The sequence below is a fragment of the Muscardinus avellanarius genome, assembly GCF_963383645.1.
Source record: "Muscardinus avellanarius genome assembly, chromosome: 2".
NCBI classification, from domain to species: Eukaryota; Metazoa; Chordata; class Mammalia; order Rodentia; family Gliridae; genus Muscardinus; species Muscardinus avellanarius.
The window spans coordinates 7,075,018-7,101,475 of NC_137787.1; the positions used below are offsets into that span (position 1 = coordinate 7,075,018).

At 51.2% G+C, this 26,458-nt stretch overlaps 1 protein-coding gene across 1 annotated transcript in view; it reads right to left on the reverse strand.

Annotated features, from left to right (window-relative positions):
* The window catches only part of SAG (S-antigen visual arrestin), a gene marked incomplete at both ends in the record, with an annotated part of 32,090 nt that extends 6,262 nt beyond the window's left edge, over positions 1-25,828 (reverse strand). Inside the window, 10 exons of the mRNA XM_080688831.1 lie at positions 2,364-2,501; positions 7,574-7,646; positions 10,279-10,363; positions 11,836-11,971; positions 13,539-13,615; positions 17,430-17,489; positions 19,219-19,412; positions 21,363-21,407; positions 22,615-22,675; positions 25,763-25,828. Coding sequence (XP_080544957.1) covers positions 2,364-2,501; positions 7,574-7,646; positions 10,279-10,363; positions 11,836-11,971; positions 13,539-13,615; positions 17,430-17,489; positions 19,219-19,412; positions 21,363-21,407; positions 22,615-22,675; positions 25,763-25,828 — 935 coding nt within the window. The remainder of the gene's footprint in view (positions 1-2,363; positions 2,502-7,573; positions 7,647-10,278; positions 10,364-11,835; positions 11,972-13,538; positions 13,616-17,429; positions 17,490-19,218; positions 19,413-21,362; positions 21,408-22,614; positions 22,676-25,762) is intronic.
* Positions 25,829-26,458: the final 630 nt, after the last annotated feature.

Below are 26,458 nucleotides of genomic sequence, written 5' to 3' on the forward strand. Positions count from 1 at the left end.
TCTCAGGTTCAAGCTTGACAGGTAAGCCATGAGCTGCCCTGCTCCCCACCCAAGACCTCAAATTGGAGTCCGCCTCCCACTGGGCCTCCCTTCTTCGTGCTCTGCTCACGGGAAAAGGCACAGGGACACTGTGTGATCACCTGGTCACGGGGAACCCTGACTGTTCCAGACACACCTGCCCAGCACCAGCACCGCCCAGCAGCACATGTTTAAGAGAATGAACAAGGCGCGTGAGACGTTCCCCAAAGAGACTGCTATGTAGCATTCCTTGATGGAACCTTTGTTCCCGGTCTACTAACAGGTATAAAATCCTTGTTATCTGACACACGCCACGGTAGGCATTGCACCAGGTTATTATCTCATGTGACCAATAACGGCAATTGAGGTACGACAAAATCATCATGAAATTCTAGGTCCAATAATACGAATCGTAAGCCAGGCGTGGGGGCGCACGCTTGTAATCCCAGCATTTGTGAGGCTGAGACAGGAGGATCGCGGCTCACAGACAGCCTCAGCCACTGGCCTGAGGATGACGCCAGCTCAGGGAGCCACGGCTCTCCCCAAGAACTGCACGCATCTGGAATCCAGGAAGGTGTTCAAAGGGAAGCGTGTCTCTGCCGAGTGGACTCTGCCCTGTGCTGAATGGGGCCTAGCAGCCAGCAAACAGAACACACTGCATCTCCCGACAGCAGAGTGGGTGAGGCTGGCGCTGCCACAGCCGAGCTGGTGACCCTGGAGGAGCCTCTCATCCAGGTTCAACCTACTGACAATTTCCTTGTCCTAGCTGGGCGTGGTGGGCACGCTTGTAATCCCCGCGCTTGGGAGGCTGAGACGGGGATCACACGGGTTCGAAGCCAGCCTCAGCTACTTAGTGAGGCTCTCGGCAATTTAGTGAGACCCTGTTTCCAAATAAAATATAAAAAAAGGTCTGGGAGTGTAGCCCGGAGGTAGAAGGCCTCTGGGTTCCACCCCTAGTACCACCAAAAAAAAAAAATTTTTTTTTCCTTGTCCATAAAACAAATACAAATACCCCTGCCTCACAAGGCGTGGAGAGATGTACGTGTTTATAAACGACTCCATCAACCAGAACACGTGTGCTACCCAGCATGCCACTGTTGGCTGACATCGCGATCGCTCAGCCCTTGAGGCGGCTGGGGAAGGCTTTGGACTCCGTGTATTCTCTCCCCAGAGCTTCAGGAGCGTGTTTTAGAATCTAGCACAATAAGCCAGGCGTGGTGGCACACGCTTGTAATCCCAGCACTTGGAGGCTGAGACAGGAGGATCGCACGGGTTCGAAGCCAGCCTCAGCTGGTTTAAGAGACCCTGTTTCCAAATAAAATATAAAATAGGTCTGGGAGTGTAGCCCGGAGGTAGAAGGCCTCTGGGTTCCATTCCCAGTACCACCAAAAAAAAAAAAAAAAAAAAAAGAATCTAACACAATAGCCTGGCAAATTATCCTCTGAAACCCCCTTGACTCTGACCTGCTTTATACCAGACGTCCACTGTCCTCCACTTTGGCCCCATGGGTGTGAGCGGCTGAGTTACGGGCTCCTGCAGGTCAGACATGCCAACTGTTGCTGTTGGCATCGCCCTGGAGATGACCTAGCGTGCCATGAAAGGAGCCCCAGCATCTCCCACGGGGATTGGGCGACAAGGGGGCCTGGAGCCTAGGGTTCGGTTCCGACCCCAGGCCTCAGTGTTCACCAATAGAGAAGTTTCCAGAAACAGAAGCCTCAAGGGAGCTAGCAGCAGCAGTGAATGTTGACGCTGGGCCTTTGCTGGATGGCTTTACTAGACCCGCTGCATAAATCTCGCCAGCGGTTCTCTGACTTCTCTGACTCATTTTCATGCAAAACTCATCTACACTGCAGCCCTGGGACACCTAAAAGAATTAACGCGTGTTGCCAACGGCACGGCTTCGTGTGTATGCTCAGGGCACAACTCTAGCGAATGGTGCTACATCCTCACGCGCTTTCTGAGGGTCAGGCACCACGCTCTTCACGGACTGTCACTGCTCTTAGTCCTTAGTCCCTTAGTCCTGTCACTGCTCTTAGTCCTTAGTCCCTTAGTCCTGTCACTGCTCTACGAGACTGGCACTGTTATCACCCCTACTCTACAGATAGGGGTGCTGAGGTAGGTTCCTGGGTAGTCCATGGCACCGGCCCAGGGCTGCCCAGAGAGCCAGCAGTGGAGCTGGGGTTAGCCGCAGGTGTGTCCAGAGCCCGCTGGTGTGATTGTCGCATCATGTCAGGACAGGAGCCCTAGCCTTGTGTCTGGGGTCTGGCTTCATTACACCAATGCCAGCCTGCCATGCTGCAGGCACCCCTGGAGCACAGGGCAGACCCGCGGGGCCGAGGACTCACATGGTGCTGGAGGCCAAGTTTGTGTCCTCATGCTTGATCTTCCCATCCAGGGCAATGCCTCTTCTTTCCCGATTGTTAGCCAGCAGCGGCACCAGCATCAGGGTCTTGGTCAAAGTGCTGTTTGGTGGCACTTTTTCTCTGGAGGAAGGAAAACAGGAGAGAGTTCTCTCTCTTTCTCCCTCTTTTGTTTTTTTTTTTTTCTCTTTCTTTCTTTCTTTTTCTTTTTCTTTTGTGGTACTGGGAATGGAACCCAGGGGCATTCTACCTCTGGGATACACCCCAGCCCTATTTTTTAATTCTTTTTATTTTGAAACAGGGTCTCACTGAGTTGCACCAGGCCTCACTAAGTAGTAGCTGAGGCTGTCCTTAAACCACAGTCCTCCTGTCTCAGCCTCCCAAATGCTGGGATTATAAGCATGAGCCACCACGCCTGGCTCTTTTTTTTATTCTGGGATTTGAACCCAGGAGCATTTTACCTCTAAGCTATCCTCCAGCCTTCCTATCTATCTATCTGTTTATCTATCTATATCTATCTATCTATCTATCTATCTATCTATCTATCTATCTAATGGAATCCAGGAGCATTCTACTTTTAAGCCACATCCCACCTTTTTTTGTGTGTGGTACTGGGGATAGAACCCAGGGGCATTCTACCTCCGAGCTACATCCCCAGCCCTACTTTTTGTTCTTTATTTTGAAACAAGGTCTCACTAAGTTGCAGAAGACCTCACTAAGTAGCTGAGGCTAGCCTTGAACCTGCGATCCTCCTGTCTCAGCCTCACAAGTGCTGGGATTACAAGCGTGTGTCACCATAGTGCGACCGCAGAGTTGCCTGGCAGCAACTTTAAGACATCTCCTCAAGCCTCCCAACCTGCTTGGAATTGTGCATTTCCAGAATTTTCTATGGAGCAGAATGACTGGCTCAAGGGTCAGAGATCCCAGCTGGTCTTCTCAGAGGCTCCATGAACCTAACAACGGGTCATCAAGCCTTAGGGTGGTGCCAGTAGCAGGCCCAGGTAGAAAAGGCCTTTGTTGCCAAAAGCTGTCACTTTAAGGAGGTCCATGTGTGACCGACGTTGGGCTGGTGAGTCGGGCAAGGCAGGTGCAGCCGTTTATGAACTACATCGACCAGAATGGTTTGGGTTCAAAGCAGTACACGCACCTTCTCTACTGGGTCATCTCGATCTTGAATTGAGCCGTTGGTTTCCCAACATCTGACAGATGGCAGGAGCCCCGTGCCAAAAGCCCGTTCTGGGGACAAGCTGGGGACACGGCGTCTCCTTCACAAAGCACCATCTGCGGCTGGAGAGCTGGTTCTGCTGCTCTTGCCCCGGCCCCAGGCCTTGCAAAGGGCTGTCTACACAGCTCTCTTCTTATGCTCCCCAACCCTATGCCCACAGCCACACAGCCGCATCGCTCAGGCTGCAGAACCCTGTTTGCCAGCAACACACCGACATCCTTGTAGCAGCCAGAGGAAGGCAGGGTGTGGCCCAAAACACTGCCCAGGAGCTGGGCTCGGGACCGCTTCCTGAGCGCCGTCCAAGACAGCTGAGGGGCTAGGCTGCCTCCCACGGGAAGGACTTCCCTGTTTGCTCTCACCAGGGATTTGAAGCAGCTGTGGCTTGTCCTGCCTCTGGTGGATACAGGAAGTGCTTTTTTACACGAGCCCAGGGTAGGCCACATCCTCCCACGTGGGTCCTGGGGGAATCTCTCTGAAGAGCTCTTTTTGGGCAGTTGGTGTTGACTAACGCAGACATTGCATTGTAAAGGCGACCACAGCGGGCAGGGGCCTTGGGGCTGGGCTGGGCTGACAGCCCTTCCTCCAGCAGACCTTGCCAGAGGACTATGCCAAGGCCCTAGAGCCACTTCCCAGGGCCTGTAGAATCTGGGTTTGGATGGTGGCAGCAGTTTGATATTTAGGTCTGACTTGGTTCAAAGAGGCCTTCCTGCTGAAGCCCCAGGGACTTGGCGTCCAGGACGGTAACTCCTGCTCTTCTGAGTGGCTGCTAGTCTGAGACCCACTAACATGCTCTGGCCCAGCTTCCAATGTCCCTCCTGCACACGTGGGAAGGTTTTTAAGAATGGTGTCGAGAGCCAGGCGTGGTGGCGCACACTTGTAATCCCAGCTTCCGGGAGGCTGAGACAGGAGGATCCGGGTTCAGGGAACAGCCTCAGCTACTTAGTGAGGCCCTTTGCAACTCAGTGAGACCTTGTTTTAAAATAAAGATTAAAAATAGGACTAAGGGTGTAGTTTGGAGGTAGAATGCCCCTGGGTTCCATCCCTGGTACCACAAGGAAAAAGAAAAAAGAAAAAAAAAGAAATGGTGTTCAAGCAAGGTGTGCACACACTTGTAAACCCAGTACTTGGGAGGCTGAAACAAGAGGATTGAGGGTTTGCAGCCAGCCTTAGGTACTTGGTGACTTCAGTGAGGCCCTCTGCAACTTAGTTAGACTCTGTTTCAAAATAAAGAATAAAAAATAGGGCTGAGGGTGTAGCTTGGAGATAGAATGCCCTTGGGTTTCATTCCCAGTACCAAAAAAAAAAAAAAAAAAATGGTGTTCAGTCTCCTGGGAATCAAAATGCTCTAAAGTTTTAAAAGAAGCCTAGATATATGGGGCATATTGGGCAAACGCTCAGCCAGGACCACCTGCCCAGCTGTCGCTAAGAATCTGCCAAAGGCAGGCCAGAGCGAGACCCCCAGGGCCCAAGAGTGGAGGGGAGGCGCCTTCCAGTGCGGAGCAGACCGCAGGCCTGGTGAAAGAAGTCAGCCCATGAGCTGTGGTTTCTTGCCTCCTTCCCGCCACTCTAGGCCTCTGTTTAAATGTAAGGCTGAGTTTGTTTTGAGTACTAGTTTATATTAACATCGCCTTTTTTTTTTTTTTTTTTTTTGGTGGTACTGGGGTTCCTGGAAGCCCTCCTTCCTCCGGGCTACACTCCCAGACCTATTTTATATTTTTGAAACAGGGTCTCTTACGCCAGCACGGCTGGCTTCGAACCTGCGCGATCCTCCTGTCTCCGCCTCCCAAGCGCGGGGATTACAAGCGTGCGCCACCACGCCCGGCAACATCGCCTTTAAATATTGGGAAATATTAGAAATATTATCTCAGTGAACCAGTCTATCTTTCCTTACCACTAACCCCTCCCCTTCACCCCAACCTTCCTCTGACCCTGGCTATGTTTTTTTTTTTTTTTTTACATTCAACAGCCAGCTAGACAAAGCAAAAAGGGCCTGCTGAGGGCCCAAACGATCCCCCCAGAGCATGTATGAAATGTATCTGACTTCTGCCTGGTGCACTGGTGCACTCTGGTGACCTCGGCAACTCAAATGTTGGGGCAGGAGGATCGCAAGTTACTGAAACCCTGCCTCAAAATAAACATTAACTGGGTTGGTGGTGCACACCCATAATCCTAGTACTTGGGAGGCTGAGACAGGAGGATCCTGGGTTCAAGGACAGCCTCAGCCATGTCAGCAACCTCGCGAGATTTTGTTTCAAAAGAAGAAATGAAAAGGGCCAGGGGTGTAGCTCAGAGGTAGAATGCCCCTGGGTTCAATCCCCAGCACCTACACAATACAAATAAGTAAATAAAAATAAACAAACAAACAAACAAATAGGACTGGGAATGTAACTCAGTGGTAGAATGCTTTCTTAGAATGTGTGAGGCCTTGGGTTCAACTCTCAGTACCACACGCTCACACACACACGTGCGCATGCACACACACATTTGAATGTATCTGACTTCCTAGCACAAAGCAAACCCTGCTTCGTAACCACACATGGTGGCGCATCCTTGTAACCCCAATACTTGGGGGGCTGAGACAAGAGGATCCCAGGTTTGAGGCCAGACTCATCGACTTAGTGAGACCTTAGTAATTTAGTAAGATCCTGCTTCAAAAGAAAAAATAAAGTGGGTCTGGGGGTTAGATCAGAGGTAGAATGACCCAGGGTTCAATTCCCAGTACCAAAAACAAAACCAAAGACAAACCAAAAGCCTTGCTGTCTCACGCCAGCATGAAGGAGCCGCTGAAGAATTCTCATTTTTTTAATTCGCTGTTTGTGGTGCTGGGGATCGAGCCCAGGGGCGCTGTACCTCCATGCTAGACCCCCAGACTGCTTTTATTTTTTATTTGGAAATAGAGCCTCACTAAGGTGCTGAGAGCCTCACTAAGCCTAGCTTGGAACCTTCAATCCTCCTGTCTCGGCCTCCCACGTACTAAGGTAACAGGTGCGTACCATCATGCCCGGCCTCATTTGTTTCTGATTCTACTGAAGTGAGGAAGGTCGTTTAACACAACAGGCTAAGAATGGACCCACGTCCTAATCCTTCTGTCCCTGGTGCATGATTTTCTCACTGAGTAGAGGGCAAGAGATAAAGCATCCTAAGCCCGGGCTGCCCGTTCATTTGGCCATTGGCTGCGGGTCGGGACAGAAGTACCAAGTCCCTAAACCCATTCCAAGGACAAACAGAAAGACTCAGCGGTGCCCACGGTGACATCTCCACCTTGACGCCTTTACTAATTTGTTAGCATGGTCTCTCAGAACTCATGAGACTCAGCCGGGCAGGGTGGCGTATACCTGTAATCCCAGCATTTGGGAGGCCGAGACAGGAGGATCTCGGTTCGCGGCCAGCCTCAGCTACTTAGTGAGGTCCTCTGCAACTCAGTGAGACCCTGTTTCAATATAAAGAATAAAAGCCAGGCGTGGTGGCGCACGCTTGTAATCCCAGCATTTGGGAGGCTGAGACAGGAGGATCGCACAGGTTCGAAGCCAGCCTCAGCTACTTAGTGAGGCTCTCAGCAACTTAGACCCTGTTTCCAAATAAAGTATAAAATAGGTCTGGGAGTATAGCTCGGAGGTAGAAAAGCCCCTGAGTTCCACCCCCAGTACCACACACAAAGATAAAGTAAAATAAAATAAACAATAAAAAACAGGGCTGGGGGTGTACCTCGGAGGTAGAATGCCCTGGACTCCATCCCCAGTACCGCAAACAAAAATAAAAAATAAAAAAGAACTCATGAGACTCGTGGGACGAGGAAAACCTACAGCTAAGATGCTCGCTTTCTTGGCAGCCCCTGACGTGAGAAACGGGGAAGGGAGCACGGAGCTGGGGCCGCCTGGGCACCCTAGTTCCCCCTTGGGCATGAGCAAAAGAGGAACCCGGCGGAGAAGGGCTGGCCGCTATGGGAATGGGAGTGCCAGCTGGTACTTACTGAGCTTCCTCCATGGCCACCGGCTTGACGTAGTAGTCGCTCGAGTAGAGAACCACGTTGGCCACTTGCTCCACTGCAGAGACAGGAGTCAGGGGTCAGCACCGGCCACCAGGCGTGTGCGTGGCCCTCCCGGCCCGCAGGGACTCCGTGGGCCGTTCCTCGCTGATGACTGCTTCAGCGCACTCTGGGCTTCTCTGTCCCCGGCTTAAAGGCTGGCGTTTACAAGTTCAGACCCTTCTCTTCATCGAGAACCGGCTTGTTTAAACTCCCACTCGGGAATGAGACCCTCACGTGGCGGCTCCCGGGAGTCCTCCCCTCCTCGGAGCCCGTGAGCTAGCCCCAGCGTCCTTCAAGGGCAGGGAGTTCCCGGAGCCCCAGAACGCCTATGTACTTACTTTCTCCCAACCCAGCCCCTTCTCAACACCCCTGTCTTAACAAACTTCACCCTTCCCATTGAGCAAGAAACCAGTGAGAAGCAGTATAGGTGTGATTCATGGCTGCAACATGGTAGAATGGGAGGCGGGCCGAGACCTGACTACAGGGCTCAAATCTTATTTATTAACTGTGGGGCGCATTATGTAGCTCTGAGAAGCCTCGCTTTTTCCATCGGTAAATTGTGGATGTGTGTGGAATAACTGCATGCAACTCATAGGAAGTTGTGAACATTAAAAATTTCATCAGTAAGCCGGGCGTGGTGGCGCGCACTTGTCATCCCAGCACTCGGGAGGCTGAGGCTGGAGAATCGCGGTTCGTGGACAGCCTCAGCTACTTAGTGAGGCCCTCTGCAACTTAGTGGAACCCGGTTTCAAAATGAAGAGTAAAAAATAGGGCAGGGGGTGTAGCCCGGGGGTCAAATGCCCCTGGTTCCACCCCCAGACTGCTAAAGAAAAAAAATCCATCAGTAAATTGAGTATGTGTGTAGGATAACTGCATGTAATTCTTAGGGAAGTTGTGAAAGTTAAAAGATTACTTTTAGCCTCTTTCTCCCTCTCTCTTCTTTTTCCTTCCTTCCTTCTTTCCTTCCTTCCTTATTTTTTTATTTTGCAGTACTGGAGATGGAACCCAGGGGTATTCTACTTCCAAACTACACCCCCAGCCCTATTTTTTATTATTTATTTTAAAACCGGGTCACACTGAGTTGCAAAGGGCCTCACTAAGTAGCTGAGGCTGTCTTCGAAACTTGATAAACTTGATCCTATTTCAGCCTCCCAAATGCCGGGATTATAAGTGTGCATCACCACATCTGGCTCCCTCCCTTCCTTCTTCCTTCCTCCCTCCCTCCCTTCCTTCCTTCCTTCCTTGTTCTGAGTACCAGGGACATTCTACCCCTAACTACATGTACAGCCCTCTTTTTTTTTTTTTTTTTTCAGTACAAAAGATGGGACCCAAGGGCATTGTACCTCTGAGCTATACCCCCAGGCCTAAATTTTAGTCTTTTTATTTTTGAAACAGAGTCTCACTGAGTTGCAAAGGGCCTTGCTAAGTAGCTTAGACCATCCATGAACTGCAATCCTCCAGTTTCAGCCTCTTGAATGCTGGGATTACAAGCGTGCTCCACCATGTCCGGCTTTTTTAAAAATTTGAACAGAGTTTTGCTAAGTTGCTAAGGGCCTCACTAAATTGCAGAGCGGCTGACCCCTGACAAAGTACTATGGTGAGGTGCCTCCGGCCCACTGTTTCCTCAGCTCGAAGGCTGTCAAAAGCACGGCCCTGACAGGAGCTACATTCAAAAGACAAGATGCACTGACCTCGAAGGGAACCTACAACATGGGCTACCAGGGTGAGAGAGTTAGCTGGGTGTGGTGGTCTGCCTGTAATCCCAGTACTTGGGAGGCAGAGACAGGAGGATCACAGGTTCAAGACCAGCCTCAGCAGCACAGCCAGACTTTTAGCAGTCTGGTTCTGAAGAAAAAGTAAAAAGGGCTGGGGGTGCAGCTCAGGAGTAGAGTGCTCAGGTCCAAACCACAGTACCAAAGAAAAAAGGGGGGGTGAGACATGCACACTTCATCATTTACAAAGCTCTGCCTTGAAGCCTGGGGGCGCCATCTGGACTCGAGGGAGATTTAGTCGAACCCACAAATGAAGCCCTGCTTCCTCCATCCAGTGCCTCTCCACTCGCCACACGTGTCAGCCAACATGTTCACTGATGCACACATGAACACGCTTCCCTTGGCTCCCGTGAGATCCAGCTCAGCGGGCCCTGTGGGAAGGCATGACCATGGCAAGATGGGAAGACAAGCCAGGTGTAGGGGCGCACTTGTCATCCCAGCACTCGGGAGGCTGAGACCGGAGGATCGCAGTTCGTGGACAGCCTCAGCTACTTAGTGAGGCCCTCCGCCACTTAGTGAGACCCTGTTTCAAAATAAGGAATAAAAATAGGGCTGGGGTGTAGCTTGGAGGTAGAATGCCCCTGGGTTCAATCCCCAGTACTGCAAAAAAAAAAAAAGAATAAATAAATAAATAAAAGATGGAAAGACATTATCAGGGATGTTGTCTCGAGACAAATGACAGCTCTAGGTAGACATAAGGACAAATGAGATGACTCTTAAGGTCAAAGGCCCTGCTGCCAACAAGGACAGAGACGAGCAGGCAGTGCCAAGGACCTGGACCCGTCCATCAGACCAGAGGAACGATCCTCGGGAAACAGGACCAGGCTGAGAAATTCTCCAAGACCCTGGCCTCCCGTTTTGAGGAGAACGTCCTACCTAGTACTTTAATCTTCTTCACTGTCTTCTCTGTGTTGTTGGTCACCGTCACGGTCACGGGGATGGGTTCCCCATGAAAATAGATCTGCAAACATTAGAGATAAGTCAGGAGAGAGCGTGGCGGCATCTTTATTTGGGTCTTTCTAGACTCATTCAATTCTTTTCTTTTTTCCCCATTTGCATTACTATTTCTTTTTCCAGGTCTGGGGATGGAACCCAGGGGCATTCGACCTCTGAGCTACACCCCCTGCCCTATTTTTTATTCTTTATTTTGAAACAGGGTCTCACTAAGTGGCGGAGGGCCTCACTAAGTAGCTGAGGCTGTCTACGAACCGCGATCCTCCTGTCTCAGCCTCCCGAATGTACGTTACTTTTTTAATACCTTTATGGGGCATTACTGTCTCACATCATAACATAGTTCATTGCGATGGTGACGCCCACACGGCACTTGGTGACTTGGCCCTGGCCCCCTCCCCCTCCCCATCAGGGTGCCGAGGCCGGCTTTGGTATCCTCGCATATGTACCAGTATCAGTGCGAGTGACTCCTTCACTGGCCCTCCCTCTCCTCCCTCCTCCCCCTGCAGCAGCTCGCTGGCCCCCTGGAGTTCCTGCACCATCTGAAGCCCCTCGGCTATCCCGGTCACTCCCTAGCCTCTGCATTGGGGAGAAACTCAGTTCCTGTAACGAGGACAGATGTGGCCGGATTCCCTGGTATTAAAGAAGAAAGGGATAGTGAGGTTTCTGTGGAGAAAGGTCTGGAGCACATTTTGCCCATTTGCAGGAAGCTGAGGACACTGGGGTTCTGAGGGTCACATCAGAGCCAGCCAGGAGGAGATCTTGAGTAGAATCAAGAGGTTTTGGGGGGCAGACAAGTAAAAAAAAGGGAACTGCTGGGCAGGTCGGGTGATGGGGTTCTCTGCAGCAGTGTGTGTGCGCCTCTAGATGGGCATCTTGCCAACACATGTGCAAGAGGAACCAGGAAGAAGTGTGCCCAGTGGTGCTTTACCTTCTTCCACCGTGACCCTAACTCGTGAGACGTCACCCTGTGCGGTTTATGTGGAGCTCACATTTCCTAGGGAAGGAGCCAGGTGTGGGGGTGCATGTCTGTAAGGGAGGATAGCAGATGCGAGGCCAGCCTTAGCAACTTAGCAGGCCCTTCAGCAACTCAGTGAGACCCTGTTTCAAAATAAAAAATAAAAAGGGCTGAGGGTATAGCGCAGAGGTAAGATGCCCTTGGACTCAATCCCCAGTACCAAAACCCGAACCAACAACACAAAGCCATTTCCTTAGGGAGGTAAGCGATGTAGGGTAGTGCATCTGGGTGCTACATTAGAGACCCAGGCCTGCAGGGAGAAGGGGGAGAGAGGGCGAACCATCGCCACCCTGTAGGCGGTCCCCTGGGACAGCCGAGAGCCCAGCGCCAGCCAGTTTGGCCCACGGCGACTCGCTCCAAGTTGATGGGGGGTGGAGGGAATCCAGCCCTTTGCAAACACAGCACATCCCACAGTTAGGAGCAGGGCCCGTTGTCCCCCAGGCTGCCCCTGGGGTGTGGGTTACCTCTTTGCCCAGGGAGACCGCAAGCTGCAGGGGTTTGTCGGACATGAAGAACTGCCAGGCGGCCTCTGCGCGGGGCTGCGGCCCCATCTCAGGAGGAGCGTGCTGGACCTTCCGGATCAGTAACCTCACAGAACTCCTGCAGGGAAGCCGGGAGGTCATGCGGCTAGCACCCACCCTCGCTCCGGCCAGCTAGGGTCTCAGGACTGCTCCCAGGGACAGGTCAACCGGAGGAGGGGGCCACAGTCTGCGCCTAAGGCGGCCCAGGCAGGAGACCCCAAAGGACCTGGACTCCGGCCCCTTCTCTGACTCCACGGGCCGGAGTCAGCTCGGACTTCTCGGACTCCTCCCAGGCCAGGCTGTGTGACACTACCAGGCCCCTGTGTGACCGGGCTTCAGAGCCACAAGTAAATGTGACTATTGAGGCCACTAGTGAGCATAAGCCGCAAGAGACGTGCGCGGTGGACACCTAGAGGCGGGCTGAGGGAAGGCTTGCTTGGGGACCACAGAAGAGCCAGCATGGGCAGGGGAGGCGCCGGAGGCCACGTGACCGCTTACTAGTTCTGTCTGGGGTGATGGGAAGGTTTTGGATCTAGATATTGGTGCTGGTTTCACAACACTGCGAATGCACTTTTATGCAACTGAGTTGTATACCTAAAGTGGCTAAAATGGTAAACTTCACATTGTATTCATTTTTACCACCATAAAAGCTGTTTTAAAAAAGGACAGGCTGGGCCGGGCGTGGTGGCGCACGCTTGTCATCCCCGCGCTTGGGAGGCAGAGACAGGAGGATCGCGCTGGTTCGAAGCCAGCCGCGCTGGCTTAAGAGACCCTGTTTCCAAATAAAATATATAAAATAGGTCTGGGAGTGAGGCCCGGAGGTAGAAGGGCTTCCAGGAACCTCAGTACCACCAAAAATAAATAAATAAATAAATAAATAAATAAATAAATAAATAAATAAATAAGGACAGGCTGGGTGTGGTGGCGTATAGTTTGTAATCCTAGTACTTGGGAGGCTGAGATAGGAGGATTGCAGGTTCAAGACCAGCCTCAGCTTACTTAGTGAGGCCCTCGGCAACTTAGTAAGATCCTGTTTCAAAATAAAGAATAATATAGAGTTGGGAGTACAGCTCAGAGGTAGAGTGCCCCTGGGTTCAATCCCCAGTATTACAAAATAAATAGATAAAAATGAATTAATTAATTAACAATAAAGGACAAGCCGGGCATGGTGGCAAACGCTTGTAATCCCTGCGCTTGGTTTGGAGCCAGCCTTGCTGGCTTAAGGGACCCTGTTTCCACATAAAGTTAAAAATAGGTCTGGGAGTGTAGCCCGTGGGAGTGTAGCCCGGAGGTAGAAGGGCTTCCAGGAACCCCAGTACACGAAGTTGCTGAGGCTGTTCTCCAACCTGTGCTCCTCCTGTCTCAGCCTCCCAAGTACTGGGATTACTGGCCTGCACCACCAAGCCTGGCTCTGGACATGACATTTCACCACCATTTTCTTTCTTTCCCCTAGGTGGTCAGCTGTTGACCCCCACCCCACAGGCAGATGATAGATGATTCTGTCCTCCAGTGCCCCTACCTGGGAGAGGGTTCCATTAGCCCTGCCCCCTGCCCTTTGGGCAGAGTTCTGTCACAGGAGATAAAGTCCTGGGTCCTTATCCCCACCCCCCCTGCAGCCCCTCCCCGACCCATAACCCCGTGCTTACTTCTTTGGGATTTTGTCCTCTTCGCCATCCCCGCTGTCCGTGGCGTAGGCCTTGACCTCAAAGTCCACCCCGCAGCTCTGTGGGAGACAGGAGAGCTGATGGGCTGCGGTGGTCGCCCCTTCCCGCAGCTGGGACGGGGTCTCGCCTCCCCGGGCAGAGGCTGGGCCTAACTCCTCGGGTTTGCCACCTCCTTGTTAGGGTTGTCGCATGGAGCCGAGCTGCGGAGTGTACTTATCGTGAAACTTTGGTGCTAGCGTGAGCGGTGGCCCCGGGGAGGGGCGGAGCCTGCAGCTGCATCCAGGCATGGCTGCACACGCTGAGCTGTCCTCAAACACACCCTGTGTGTTGTGACTCCTGCTGCCAAAGCAGGGGCAGGTGCCGGGCTCAAGGCTCAGGGTGGGGTTCTGACTGCCCCCTGAGGGGCCGACACCCTGACCCCAGGGGGCCATCTGCGGCTCAGCTGCAGCCCAGAGAGTGTCTCCTGGTAGCAATGGACACAGGGCTGACAGTTGTCGATTTATGTGTGTGTGTGTGTGTGTGTGTGTGTGTGTGTGTGTGGTATTGTGGATGGAACCCATGGACATTCTAGCTCCAAGCTACACCTCCAGCCCGATTTTTATTCTTTATTTTGAAACAGGGTCTCACTGAGTTGCCAAGGGCCTCACTAAGTAGCTGAGGCTGTCCGCGAACCGCGATCCTCCTGTCTCAGCCTCCCAGGCACTGGGATTACAAGGGTGCACCACCACACCCAGCTTTGAATTTTTATTTTAAAGAAACTAGACATTTGCCAGGCGTGGTGGCACACACTTTTAATCCCAGTATTCGGGAGGCTGAGACAGGAGGATCACAGTTCACGGACAGCCTCAGCTACTTAGTGAGGCCCTCTGCAACTTAGTGAGACCCTGTCTCAAAGAATAAAACATAGGGCAGGGGGTGTAGCTCGGAGGTAGAATGCCCCTGAGTTCCATCCCCAGACCTGCTGCAAAAACAAAAAGAAAAACAAAAAAACAACTAGAAATGAAAGAAATTCCTCAATTTTCAATATATATGAAGAAAGATGGCGTTTTGGCCTGAAGCATCAGCGCAGGTCAGAGCAGACTTGTAGGGGCAGCTCAGGGGGGGCAGTGAGGCAGGCAACAAAGCTTATTATTTTTTTTTTTTTGGTACTGGGGTAGAGCCCAGAGACACTACCCCCATGCTCCATCCCTAGCTTTTATGTATTTATGTATTGATTTTTATTTGTTTGTTTTGAAACAGGGTCTCAACTAATTTGCTAAGGCTAACCTTGAACCTGAAATCCACCTGTCTCAGTCTCCAGAATACTAGGGTTACAGACATGTGATACCATGCCCAGTTAGTGCATCGTTAATATATTATATTTAATATTATAATAGAATACACAATAGCATGTTATTATCAATATTATTAATATTGATAATATATCGATATTATTAATATTATATAAGCTGAGCGTGGTGGCGCACGCTTGTAATCCCAGCATTTGGGAGATTGAAACAGGAGGATTGCAGTTCACAGACAGCCTCAGCTACTTAGTGAGGCCCTCTGCAACTCAATGAGAAGCTGTTTCAAAATAAAGAATAAAAAATAGGATTGAGGGTGTAGCTTGGAGGTTGAATGCCCTGGGTCCCATCCCAGTAACACACACACACACACACACACACACACACACACACACACACACATATATATATATAGTTTTATTATATAGCATAACCTAGTAGTATATAATATATAACCTATCATAACAAACTTTATCATATATTATATAAAATATTACATGTATATATTTTCTCATCTTATTTTGGTACTAGGAATTAAATCCAGGGATGTCTACCTCTGAGCTACACCCTCAGCCCTATTTTATTTTCCATTTGGTAACAGGGTCTGGTTAAGTTGCTGAGGCTGGCTTCGAGCCTGCGAGCCTCCCGTCTCAGCCTCCCAAGTACTAGGATTACAGGAGTGTGCCACCGTGCCCTCTCGACAGTCTCCTAGGTGTCCCCAGCCTCCCTGCTGTAGAACCTGAGTCCCTGGCAGGCAGAGGCAGCAATCCTGCCACAGATACTCAGCCCTTTCCCAGGACAAAAGAAACAGGCAGGCTTTCTTTGGCCTGTACAGTGCTTGTAAACATTCAGAATTTGCCCAGGAATCTGAATTTGGGGCCTCTAAAAAAGAACATTGTAAGATCTGACAAAACGGGACTGCGTCCCTTCTGCTCCTTGGCCACTTCTGCAGTGGCCCCTTTCATCCCAAGCCGTCCACACGCCCTGTTTTCCTAGACTCTAGCCTTTACCTGTTACAGAAGTAAGATTTCTTTTCTTTTTCTTTTCCTTTTTTTGTTTTTTGTTTTTGTTTTTGTAGTACTGGGGATGGAACCCAGAGGCTACACCCCCAGCCCTATTTTTGATTCTTTGTTTTTAAAAAATTTCTTCTTCTTCTTCTTCTTCTTCTTCTTCTTCTTCTTATTATTATTATTATTACTATTTCTTTTTTTGGGGGGTGGTACTGGGGTTCCTGGAAACCCTTCTACCTCCGGGCTACACTCCCAGACCTATTTTATATTTTTTTATTTGGAAACAGGGTCTCTTAAGCTAGCAAGGGTGGCTTCGAACCTGCGGGATCCTCCTGTCTCTGCCTCCCCAGCACGGGGATTACAAGCATGTGCCACCACGCCCGGTTTATTGTTGTTGTTGTTGTTGTTGTTATTATTATTATTATTATTATTATTATATTTGTGGTGCTGGGGATGGAACCCAGGGGCCTTCTACCTCTGGGATACACCCAGACCTATTTTATATTTTATTTGGAAACAGGGTGTCACTAAGTTGCCAAGAGCCCCTAAGAAGCTGAGGCTGGCTTTGAACCTGCATGATCCTCCTGTCTCAGCCTCCCAAGCGCTGTGATTACCAGCGTGCGGCTTTAGAAGATTTCTAATGAGGACTAGAACACAGACACGCTTGCATGGAACAACTCTCAAACACAATATTCAGCTTTGTTGGACGTAATACACTCTGAGATTTCCCATCCCATTCAACTCAGTTCTGTTCTCTTCCATTGCATCCCATCCCAGTTAAAAACATAAACAGATGCCATAAGACATTAGGGGTGGGGTGTGTATACTGCCAACCATGCTGGCTCTTGTCACCATGCATGGCCCAGGTGTAGACCTGCTGCCCTGGTCATATGGTGGACACTGAGAACTCGGGGTCCGCAGGTCCCACACCTTTCGCCCTTCTTCATGCCTGGTGTCCCTGGTCCACCTGGCACCCCCCTTTGCTTCTCTCCCCCTCATGGCACATGCGTTGCCAACTGCAGCCTCAACATGGTGGCCTCGGTGACCCTCAGGAAACCTGAGCCAGAACCTGTCATTCAGAGCGCCAGAGGCTCCCATCTCACGTGGGCAAAAGCCCCAGGTCTGCGAGGCCCTTGGAGAGATGGCCTCTGTCCGGTCTCTCAGCCCTGCTCCTCCTCCAGTGCCCAGAACACTGAGGGAGCTCCCTCTGCTGGAAGGCTCTTGGGGAGGGCTCGCTTTCTCCTTCACCTTACTGAACTGACCCCCAGCCGGCTCCTCCCCGGCCTTGCACAAGCCCGTGGCTCTCCACAGCACCTGGGGCCGTCGGCTGTGCCCCGCAGTAACTTGCCACTTGCTTCTGCCTGTCCCGCTCCATGAACATGGGAAACCCAGGAGGGCCAGGTCTCTCACATACAGGATATTCATGGTTAATAACCACTGAAGGTGAGTGACAGGGGCCTAGGGGTCTTTATACTGGTCTCTCTACTTTTGTATATGTTGGGAATTTTTTATGATAAATAGCTACTTTCAAAGTGTATTGAAGGAATGAAGGAATTTATGGCATTTCTTCTTTAACTAACCTTTCCTACATCTTGCGGAGCTGGCTGCAACATTACCGAACATGGCAGGTAGTCAGGAAACTGGAAAGAAACAACAACAAAATTTCTTTCAGAGGGAGTTATTCTATTTATAAAATATAATTTTCACACAAAATAGAACATAGAAGATGATGAGCAGGAAGTAAGAAGAAAAGAGAAAACTATTCACCTATACTCCTGATACTCAGATTAATATTTACCCATAACTTTCTCTTTTTCTTTCTTTCTTTCTTTCTTTCTTTCTTTCTTTCTTTCTTTTTTTTTTTTTTTTTTTTGGTGGCACTGGGGATGGAATCCAGGGGCATTCTACCTCTGAGCTATACCTCCAGCCCCGTGTGTGTGTGTGTATGCGTGGTACTGAGGGTAGAACCCAGGGACACCTTACCTCCAAGCTATACCCCCAACCTATTTTATATTTTATTTGGAAACAGGGTCTCACTAACTTGCTGAGAGCCTCACTAAGTAGCTGAGGCTGGACTCAAACCTGTGCAATCCTCCTGTCTCAGCCTCCCAGGTACTGGGATTACAAGCGTGCGCCACCACACCTGGTCCCCCAACCCCATTCTATATTCTTTATTTTGAAACAGGGTCCCACTAAGTTGCAGAAGGCCTCACTAAGTAACCGAAGCTGTCTGCGAACCTCGATTACAAGCATGCGCCACCACTCCCGGCTCCTTTTTTATTTTAAAACAAGGTCTTCCTTAGTTGCTAAGGCTGGCCTAGGACTTGTGATCCTCTTGTCTCCGCTTCCCAAGTATTGGGATTCCAGGCGAGCACCACCAGAGGCCAAATCAAGTCCCTCCGGAGGAGTGTGTGATCGATCATAAGACAGAGAAACGTGCCAGGAAAGAGGCGGCAGAAAGCACTGAGATGACACCCACACGTCAGAGCGCCCAGGTGCCAGGGCCGATGACAGGCAGGGCCATGGGCCTCAGGAAGAGATGGGCGTGGTGGCACACGCTTGTAACCCAGCATTTGGGAGGCTGAGACAGGAGGGTCGTGGTTTGCAGACAGCTTCAGCTACTACTTAGTGAGGCCCTTTACAACTCATTGAGACCCTGTTTCAAAATAAAGAATAAAAAAAAAATAGGGCTGGGGATGTAGCTTGGAGGTAGAATGCCCCTGGGTTCCATCCCCAGTACTGCCAAATTTAAAAGAGGGGGGGCATGGTGGCGTACACCTGTAATCCCAGTTTTTGGGAGGCTGAGACAAGAGGATCACAGGTTCAAAGCCAGCCTCAGCAATTTAGCAAGACCTGTTTTCAATTTAAAAAAAAAAATTTAAATTGGGCTGGGGTATATAGCTCAGAGGTAAAATGCTCCTTGGTTTTATTCCCAGGAGAGAGAGAGAGAGAGAGAGAGAGAGAGAGAGAGAGAGAGAAGAGGCGAGGCTGGAGCCACCACACGTGGGCCAGCTAATCACAAGGTCTTTCTGCACCAGGACTCCAGGCCCTCAGGGAATCCTTTCCTGCCGAGGGGCATTCCTGCATGTTCTTGTTCTAGCCAGTGAGTCCAGGCAGAACACAAGCTCACCATCTAATTAGGTGGTGGACAAGGGACCATCTAAAGCAGGTCGACATGGTGCCCTCGGGGGGCGGGAGGCGATTTTCAAGGACTTAACCAAAGACGGTCGCAGACCGTGCCATCTAGACTTTCTTTGCAGGGTGCAGTTACAGCCCCCAGGCACGACGTCCTTCTTCGGTCCCCTCTCTTTGCCCGCTGCCATAGAAGAAGCCATGGGGGAGGACCAGGGCGGGGGCCCGAGCACTCACGGTGAGCAGAAAGGGGTACGTGTTGCCCCCCAGCTTCTTGAGCAGGCTCTCCTGCAGGTGTGTGGGGGTGCTGGCGGCTCCCACGGGCGGGTACACCTGGACCCGAGAGAAGTACAGGTCCCTGCGGAAGGTCAGGCCGATCACATCGATGTCCTCCTGGCCATAGCGGAAGGCGCAGGTCAGAGAGACGAACACTGGAATGGAGAGGCACACGTGGCTGGACGCGGCCCGCCGATGCCCCCATCCGCCTGATGCCCACCGACTGCCTCCGGGTGTGTGGGCAGCCGGGTGACCACGCCACGCTGTGCCAGGTCTCCAGCCTCTGGAGCTCCAAGGCATGGGAACCGTGCTCACCACACATGTGGGGAGCCTCCCAAGCACCTCCCGAGGGCTGGAGTTCCTGTCCCTTGAGGCAGTGTTAGAGGGCTGGGCAGCTCCTCCGTCGGAACCACGCAACTTTGCCAGGACAGTAGAAATTTGTGGACAGAGAACACCGGGCTGCCAACCCGAGCCCCCGTTTCCTCCCTCCCAGCTCTGCCACCGTCCACCCGCTCAGGGAACCCGGGAGAGGCTTGCTTGGGCTCAGGGGAGTCGGGTCTGGATGGAGTTAAGGGGGCAGGAGCTGGCCAGGGGCCCTGGAGGAGCCAGGGGGTCAGGGCCAAGTTAGGAACGAAATCAAACTCCCCAAGTCTCATCAGGGCCTTCTTTGCACACAGCTCCCAAACTTACTGAGAATTTTCTGAATCATCACTTTTGAAAATTCGTTTGATTTAAGGCTTAAATTGTACCCCCAGGGAACAAAATAATTATATGAAAGTTCACTACACAATTTTGTGTGTTGGTGGGGAGTACTGGGAATTGAACCCAGGAGTGCTCTACCACCCAGCCACATCACCAGCCTTTTACATTGTTTGTTTGTTTGTTTGAAACAGGGTCTCATAGTTGGGCATGGTGGCACACGCCTATAACCCTAGTACTTAGGAGGCTGAGACAGGAGGATTGCAGGCTCAAGGCCAGCCTTGGCAACTTAGTGAGACCTTCAGGGAGGGCGGGAGGAGAGAGAGAGAGAGAGGGAGGGGGAGGGAGGGAGGGAGAAAGAGGGTCTCAAGAAGTTGCTGAGGCTGGGCGTGGTGGCACACGCTTGTAATCCCTGCACTTGGGAGGCTGAGACAGGAGGATCACACAGGTTCAAAGCCAACCTCAGCTCTTAGCGAAGCTCTCGGCAACCTAGTGAGATCTTGTTTCCAAATAAAATATAAAATAGGTCTGGGAGTGTAGCCTGGAGGTAAAAAGCCCCTGGGTTCCACCCCCAGTAATACAAAAAATAAATAAAATTAAAATAAAATAAAATAGGGTCAAGGCTGTAGCTTGGAGGTAGAATGCCATTGGGCTCAATCCTCATAACACACACACACACACACACACACACACACACACACACACGAGGAGCTGGGTCCCCAGGAGGAAGGAGGGGACAGAAGAGAGGGGCAATTTTCCACCCTGACCCCCCGTGCCCCATCGCTGCTGGTGGCCCCACACCTGCCACACGCCAGTGGGCACATCCAGGGTTGAGAACAATTCTTTGTGGTTGCTCATAGCAACCACTCGAAGGCATATTTAGCCTGGAACTGAGTCAGCGACTCACGATCACCAGCGTAACTTGAATGTGTTCTAATTTGGTTGATGCAGCCGTCATCGGCAACAAATGTCTTGCCACACACATCACAAGCTCCGGAGAGCGCAGGGCGCGGTGACACCGCGGTCCAGGCCCGCCGCAGGAGAGAATAAAAATAAGTCTGGTTTTGCTCCCCTGCCTCCCAGCAGCCCCGATTCCCCCACACACGCGCCTCTTCCAGAGCCGCCCGCAGCAACAGATCTTTGTTTAGTTTTGTTTTTTTGTTCTTGTGGTACGGGAGATGAAACCCTGAGCTTTCTACCTCTGAGCCATACCTTTTATTTTTATTTTATTTTATCTTGAAACAGGGTCTCATTAAGTTGCTGAGGGTCCCTCTAAATTGCTGAGGCTGGCCCTAAGCCTGTCATTTTTCTGTGCCAGCCTCCCAAGTACTGGGATTACAGGCGCGCGCCACTGTGCCCAGCTGAGACTAGATCTTTCTTGCACAGAGGACAAGGGCTCCGCTCACCTTTCTTTCCCTTCACAAGCTCAGGATCGACCAGTATGACACCATCTAGACCAAAAGGGAAACGACAGCGAGGGTTAGATCAGGGACACCAGGTGCTTTCTCAAAAAACCACATGCAGTAGGACCCCTCTCTGCCGTTGTACGAGGGACTGAACCCAGGGGTGCTCTAACATGGAGACGCAGCCCCAGCCCTTTCTGATAGTTATTTAGTTATTAGGCCCCAGAGTCTGAACCCAGAGACATCCTACCGCATCCTACCACTCGGCAATACACTCCCAGCCCTGTGTGTGTGTGTGTGTGTGTGTGTGTGTGTGTGTGTGTGTGTGTGGTACTGGGGATGGAACCCAGGGAATTCTACATCCGAGCTACATCCCCAGCTCTATTATTTATTCTTTATTTTGAAACAGGGTCTCACTGAGTTGCAGAGGGCCTCACTAAGTAGCTGAGGCTGTCTGCGAACCACGATCCTCTTGTCTCAGCCTCCCGAGTGCTGGGATTAAAAGCGTGCGCCACCATCCCCGGCTCCCAGCCCTTTTAATTTTTTTTTTTTTTTTTCGGTACTGGGGATAGAATCCAGGGACATTCTACCTCCAAGCGACACCCCCCCCCCGTCCTATTTTTTTATTCTTTATTTTAAAAGAGGGTCTCACTGAATTGCAAAGGGCCTCAGTAAAGTAGCTGAGGCTGACTGGGAACCACAATCCTCCTGTCTCGGCCTCCCAAATGCTGAGATTACAAGCGTGTACCACCAGGCCCGTGCTTAGTTCTTTGTTTTGAAACAGAGTCTCAGCAGTTCACGGAGAGTCTTGCTAAATTGTTTTGGCTGGCCGGGTGTGGTGGTGCACGCTTGTAATCCCAGCATTTGGGCGGCTGAGACCGGAGGATCGCAGTTTGCGGACAGCCTCAGCTACTTAGTGAGGCCCTTTGCAACTCAGTGAGACCCTGTTTCAAAATAAAGAATAAAAAATAGGGCTGAGGTTTAGCTCGGAGATGGAATGCCCCTGGGTTCTATCCCCAGCTCTGTAAAATAATAATAATAGTAATAAATAATAAAAAATTACAATAAAGAATAAAAATAGGGGTGAGGGTGTAACTCAGAGGTAGAATGTCTCTCGGTTTCATCCCTAGTACTGCAAAAATAAATAATAAGTAAATAAAGAAATAAATAAATAAATACAAAGCTACACAACTAGCAGCTGTCTGATAACCGAAAGGGAGGCCGGTATGACCATTTCTCTCGAAACGCAACTTACCCACAGGCTCTACTTTGTTGATATGGTCTATATAATCTCTCTTTCCCAGATAGATGGTCACCTGTGGGAAGAAACAGGCGCACATTCTAAATGGCAAATTAGCAACCACCAAATCTTTTCACCAGTCCTGAAGAGATGAGCCGCTGGGCTGTGCAGGGAGGGCCTCGCTCGCTTCCCCCTCTCCCAGCCTGACTGTGCGCAGACGGTGGGCTTCAGGCAGGGCGTGCTCCGTGCCTAGTCCCGAGGATTCTCAGCTCCGAGGTTTCTCCTCATCCCTATGAATGGCGTGAATTCCTCCCAGCTCTCTTGCCCGCCAAGCCCAGGTCTGATACCACCGGGTATGCTCGTTAACTGATGCTTTAAGCCTATGGAAACGGCCCCACCAGCTGGATCCCGGTAAGCCTTGTTTCCGGCTGTAGACTGAAAGGTTTCCCTATCGTGTTCAAAGAATTTCTGCACTGAGCAAAGAGAGACGTTCTAGAGGAGTCCCTAAAATCCTACCAGATGACCTTCTGGCCAGGTAAAACTCCCCCACGCCCTGAGGGAGGCGCAGGTGCAGCTGGGCGGGAGGGACCACGTCTCTGCCCTCCTCCTGCTCAGGCTGTGCCTCGGCACTGAAGGTCTTTGTCTGTGCTCGGCTCCCCGCTCAACTCCAGGACTGCACCCAGCTCCGGGCCCACGAGCGTCCTGCCGGTGGGGGTGTAGAGCCTCTGTGCATCTTCCGGCCTTCACGGGGTCTGCTGTAACCTCTGCTGCACCCAGGGATTCACTGAGGTGCTGAGTACACCAGGGGTGGCGGCGCCCTGCTAGCCCCGCCGCCCACACCTCCCAAGCGCGGGTTTTCCTTCCACGAACACTCTCATTTCTGTTGGTACTAACCAACATGTCTTTGCCAGGCATGGTGGCGCATGCCTGCAATCCTAGTACTTGGGAAGCTGAGACTGGAGGATCGCAGGTTCAAGGCCAGCCTCAGCAATTTAGTGAGGCTCTCAGCAACCTAGTGAGATTCTGTTTCCAAATAAGAAATAAAATTGGTCTGGGGATGTAGCTCAGAGGTAGAATGCCTCTGGGTTCATTTCCCAGAACCATACACACACACACACACACACACACACACACACACACACGGTCTTTTTTAGTCTCCAAGTGAGTCCCTGTGCCTTCTAATTTGTGTATATGACTGATGCTGAAAGTGGCCTCAAGGAAAAACCCTCCAGAGCCCTGGCTGCTGGGAAGATTCTGTGGGAAACCTCGTAAGGCCGTGCCAAGCACGCCGGGAGCCTCCAGGCCGGGGCAGGCTGGGAGCGGGACGTCCGAGGAGACCCAGGGACCATGCTGAAGCGCCCTCGCATGCGCTTCTCCTCCGACCGTGAGGGGCCTTGGCTGCCAGCTCCACCTCCGCCCTGGGGGTGCCCCTGCTGAGCCGCCTGGCCCCCAGGAGAGGAGGCACATCCCTCTGCGTAGGCTCCCGGGGCTTTTGGCACGCTCTGCATGTCTCTGGGTGCAGCAGCTCCCATTCTGGTGCGATCTCTCCCTGAGTAAACAGCCCTTTTACGAACTCTCCTCAAATCCACCTGCTCAGGCTCCTGCAGGACCTACGCAAGACACAGCCACCCGCTGAGCTGTGGCTGGAGGCTGCTGCTCCCTGTGCAATGACATCCAGTCCTCTGCAGGTGGCTGACTGACTTCTTGGCTCCGAGCCATCCTGGCTTCTTCTCTACCAGCCCTGGCCCTGGGATCTCTGCCAAGTTCCCTCTGCGTCAGAGGTAGGCATCTCCACTCCCGTGGCTTCCCCAGAGGGCAAGGCCCTTCTCAGCCTCTCCACCTAGGGATGCCCTGTCTACACTGCAGGGAACACCCCTTGCGCCTGCTCCTCCGCACGCGCTGACCTTTAGTGCCCCAGGACTCCATACCTGGCTGTGTTTACAAGACAGTCTCCTTGGCTAGATTATTTATTTATTTATTTATTTATTTATTTATTTATTTTTTGCGGTACTGGGATGGAACCCAGGGCTATCTCTGAGCTACACCTTCAGCCATATGTTTTATTCTTTATTCTGAAACAGGGTCTCACTGAGTTACAAAGGGCCTCACTAAGTAGCTGAGACTGTCCAGGACCTTTGATCCTCTTGTCTCAGCCTCCTGAATGCTGGGATTACAAGCGTGCGCCGCCATGCCCGGCTCTCCTTGGCTAAATTTTTACTTCCATAAAGAAGGTGAATTTGTCTATCACTTCTGGCGCTGGGGATAAAAACCCTTCAGGACTCTGTCCTTTGGTTTGGGATACATGCCAGTGCAGGGATAGGCAGACAGCAGGGGAGAGGAGACAGGGACGCGCTGCCTTTCAGAGAAGGACAGACAGGTAGCACAGTGATGGTGATGGTGAGCTATGGCTCTATGGGGAAAAAAGATCAATATACTTAAGGGCTCCTGAGATGGCCCAGGGCATCCTCTGGCCAATGGCTGCCAAGTAGAATGATGCTAGGACGGGTCCTTTTGGAGGACAAAGGCCTAAAGAATCTGAGGAAATAGGCCAAGTGTTTTGAGCAGCAATTAAAGAATAGCATGCAGCCGGGCGCGGTGGCGCACGCTTGTAATCCCAGCATTCGGGAGGCTGAGACAGGAGGATCGCGGTTCGCGGACAGCCTCAGCTACTTAGTGAGGCCCTTGGCAACTCAGTGAGACCCTGTTTCAAAAGAAAGAATAAAAAATAGGGCTGGAGGTGTAGCTCAGAGGTAGAATGCCCCTGGGTTCCATCCCCAGTAACACACACACACACACACACACACACACACACACACACACACACACAGAATAGCATGCAATTGAATTGTATGCAGAAAGCTTACCAGATGCAAGCAAGCACTTGGTTTTTCTTTTTGACTATTTTTGTTTGGGGTACTAGAAGCTGAATCCACAGCCATTCTACAACTACACGACACCCCCAGACCTATTTTATTTTTACATTTGAAACAGGGTCTTGCTTTGAGGCTAAGGTCTCACTCCGATACTGAGGCTGTCCTCGTCTCTGCGATCCTCCTGTCTCAGCTTCCAAAGTACTGGGATTACAGGTGTGCACCACCTGGCTTCCTTTCATGATTATTTTTATGAGAGTTTCCACCAAGCCATTCACTTCTTTACCACTTACAGATTTGTCCCTGGAGATCTTCTTGAAGATGACGTGGGACTTATTGGCCTTCATGCCAGCCGCCATGTTGTTGCTCCCTGCCAACGCCTTCTGCCTGGAGCTGGATGTTGGGAGTCTGGGAAGAGGACAGTGGTCTTAAACATCAAGTCAAGAACATGCTGGGTATGAGACTGTTCATGATATTCCATAGACCTGCTGCACATATTCTTAGCTTAGTTTGTATTTCATTGTGGTGTGCAGTGTGTGTGTGTGTGTGTGTGTGTGTGTGTGTGTGTGTGTGTGTGTGCTACTGGAGGTGGAACCCAGGGGCTTTTCTACCTCTGGGCTACACTCTCAGACCTATTTCATACTTTATTTGGAAACAGGGTCTCACTCAGTTGCTGAGAGCCTCACTAAGTAGCTGAGGCTGGCTTCGAACCCACGTAATCTTCCTGTCTCAGCCTCCCAAGCGCTGGAATAACAAGCGTGCGCCACCACGCCCAGCCGCGGTGTGCATTTTTTTTTTTTTTAGTGTTTTATTTTTCTTGGTAAACTTCAAATATTTTCTAGTAAACCCTACCAGAAAGTCCAGATAGATCCCAATGAGAAGGCGCTGCTTTGCTTTTCTATTTTTTGACACTGGGACCCAGGAGCATTCTACACTCCAAGCTACACTCACAGCCCTTTTTGTTTTTTGGTTTAAATCAATATCTCACG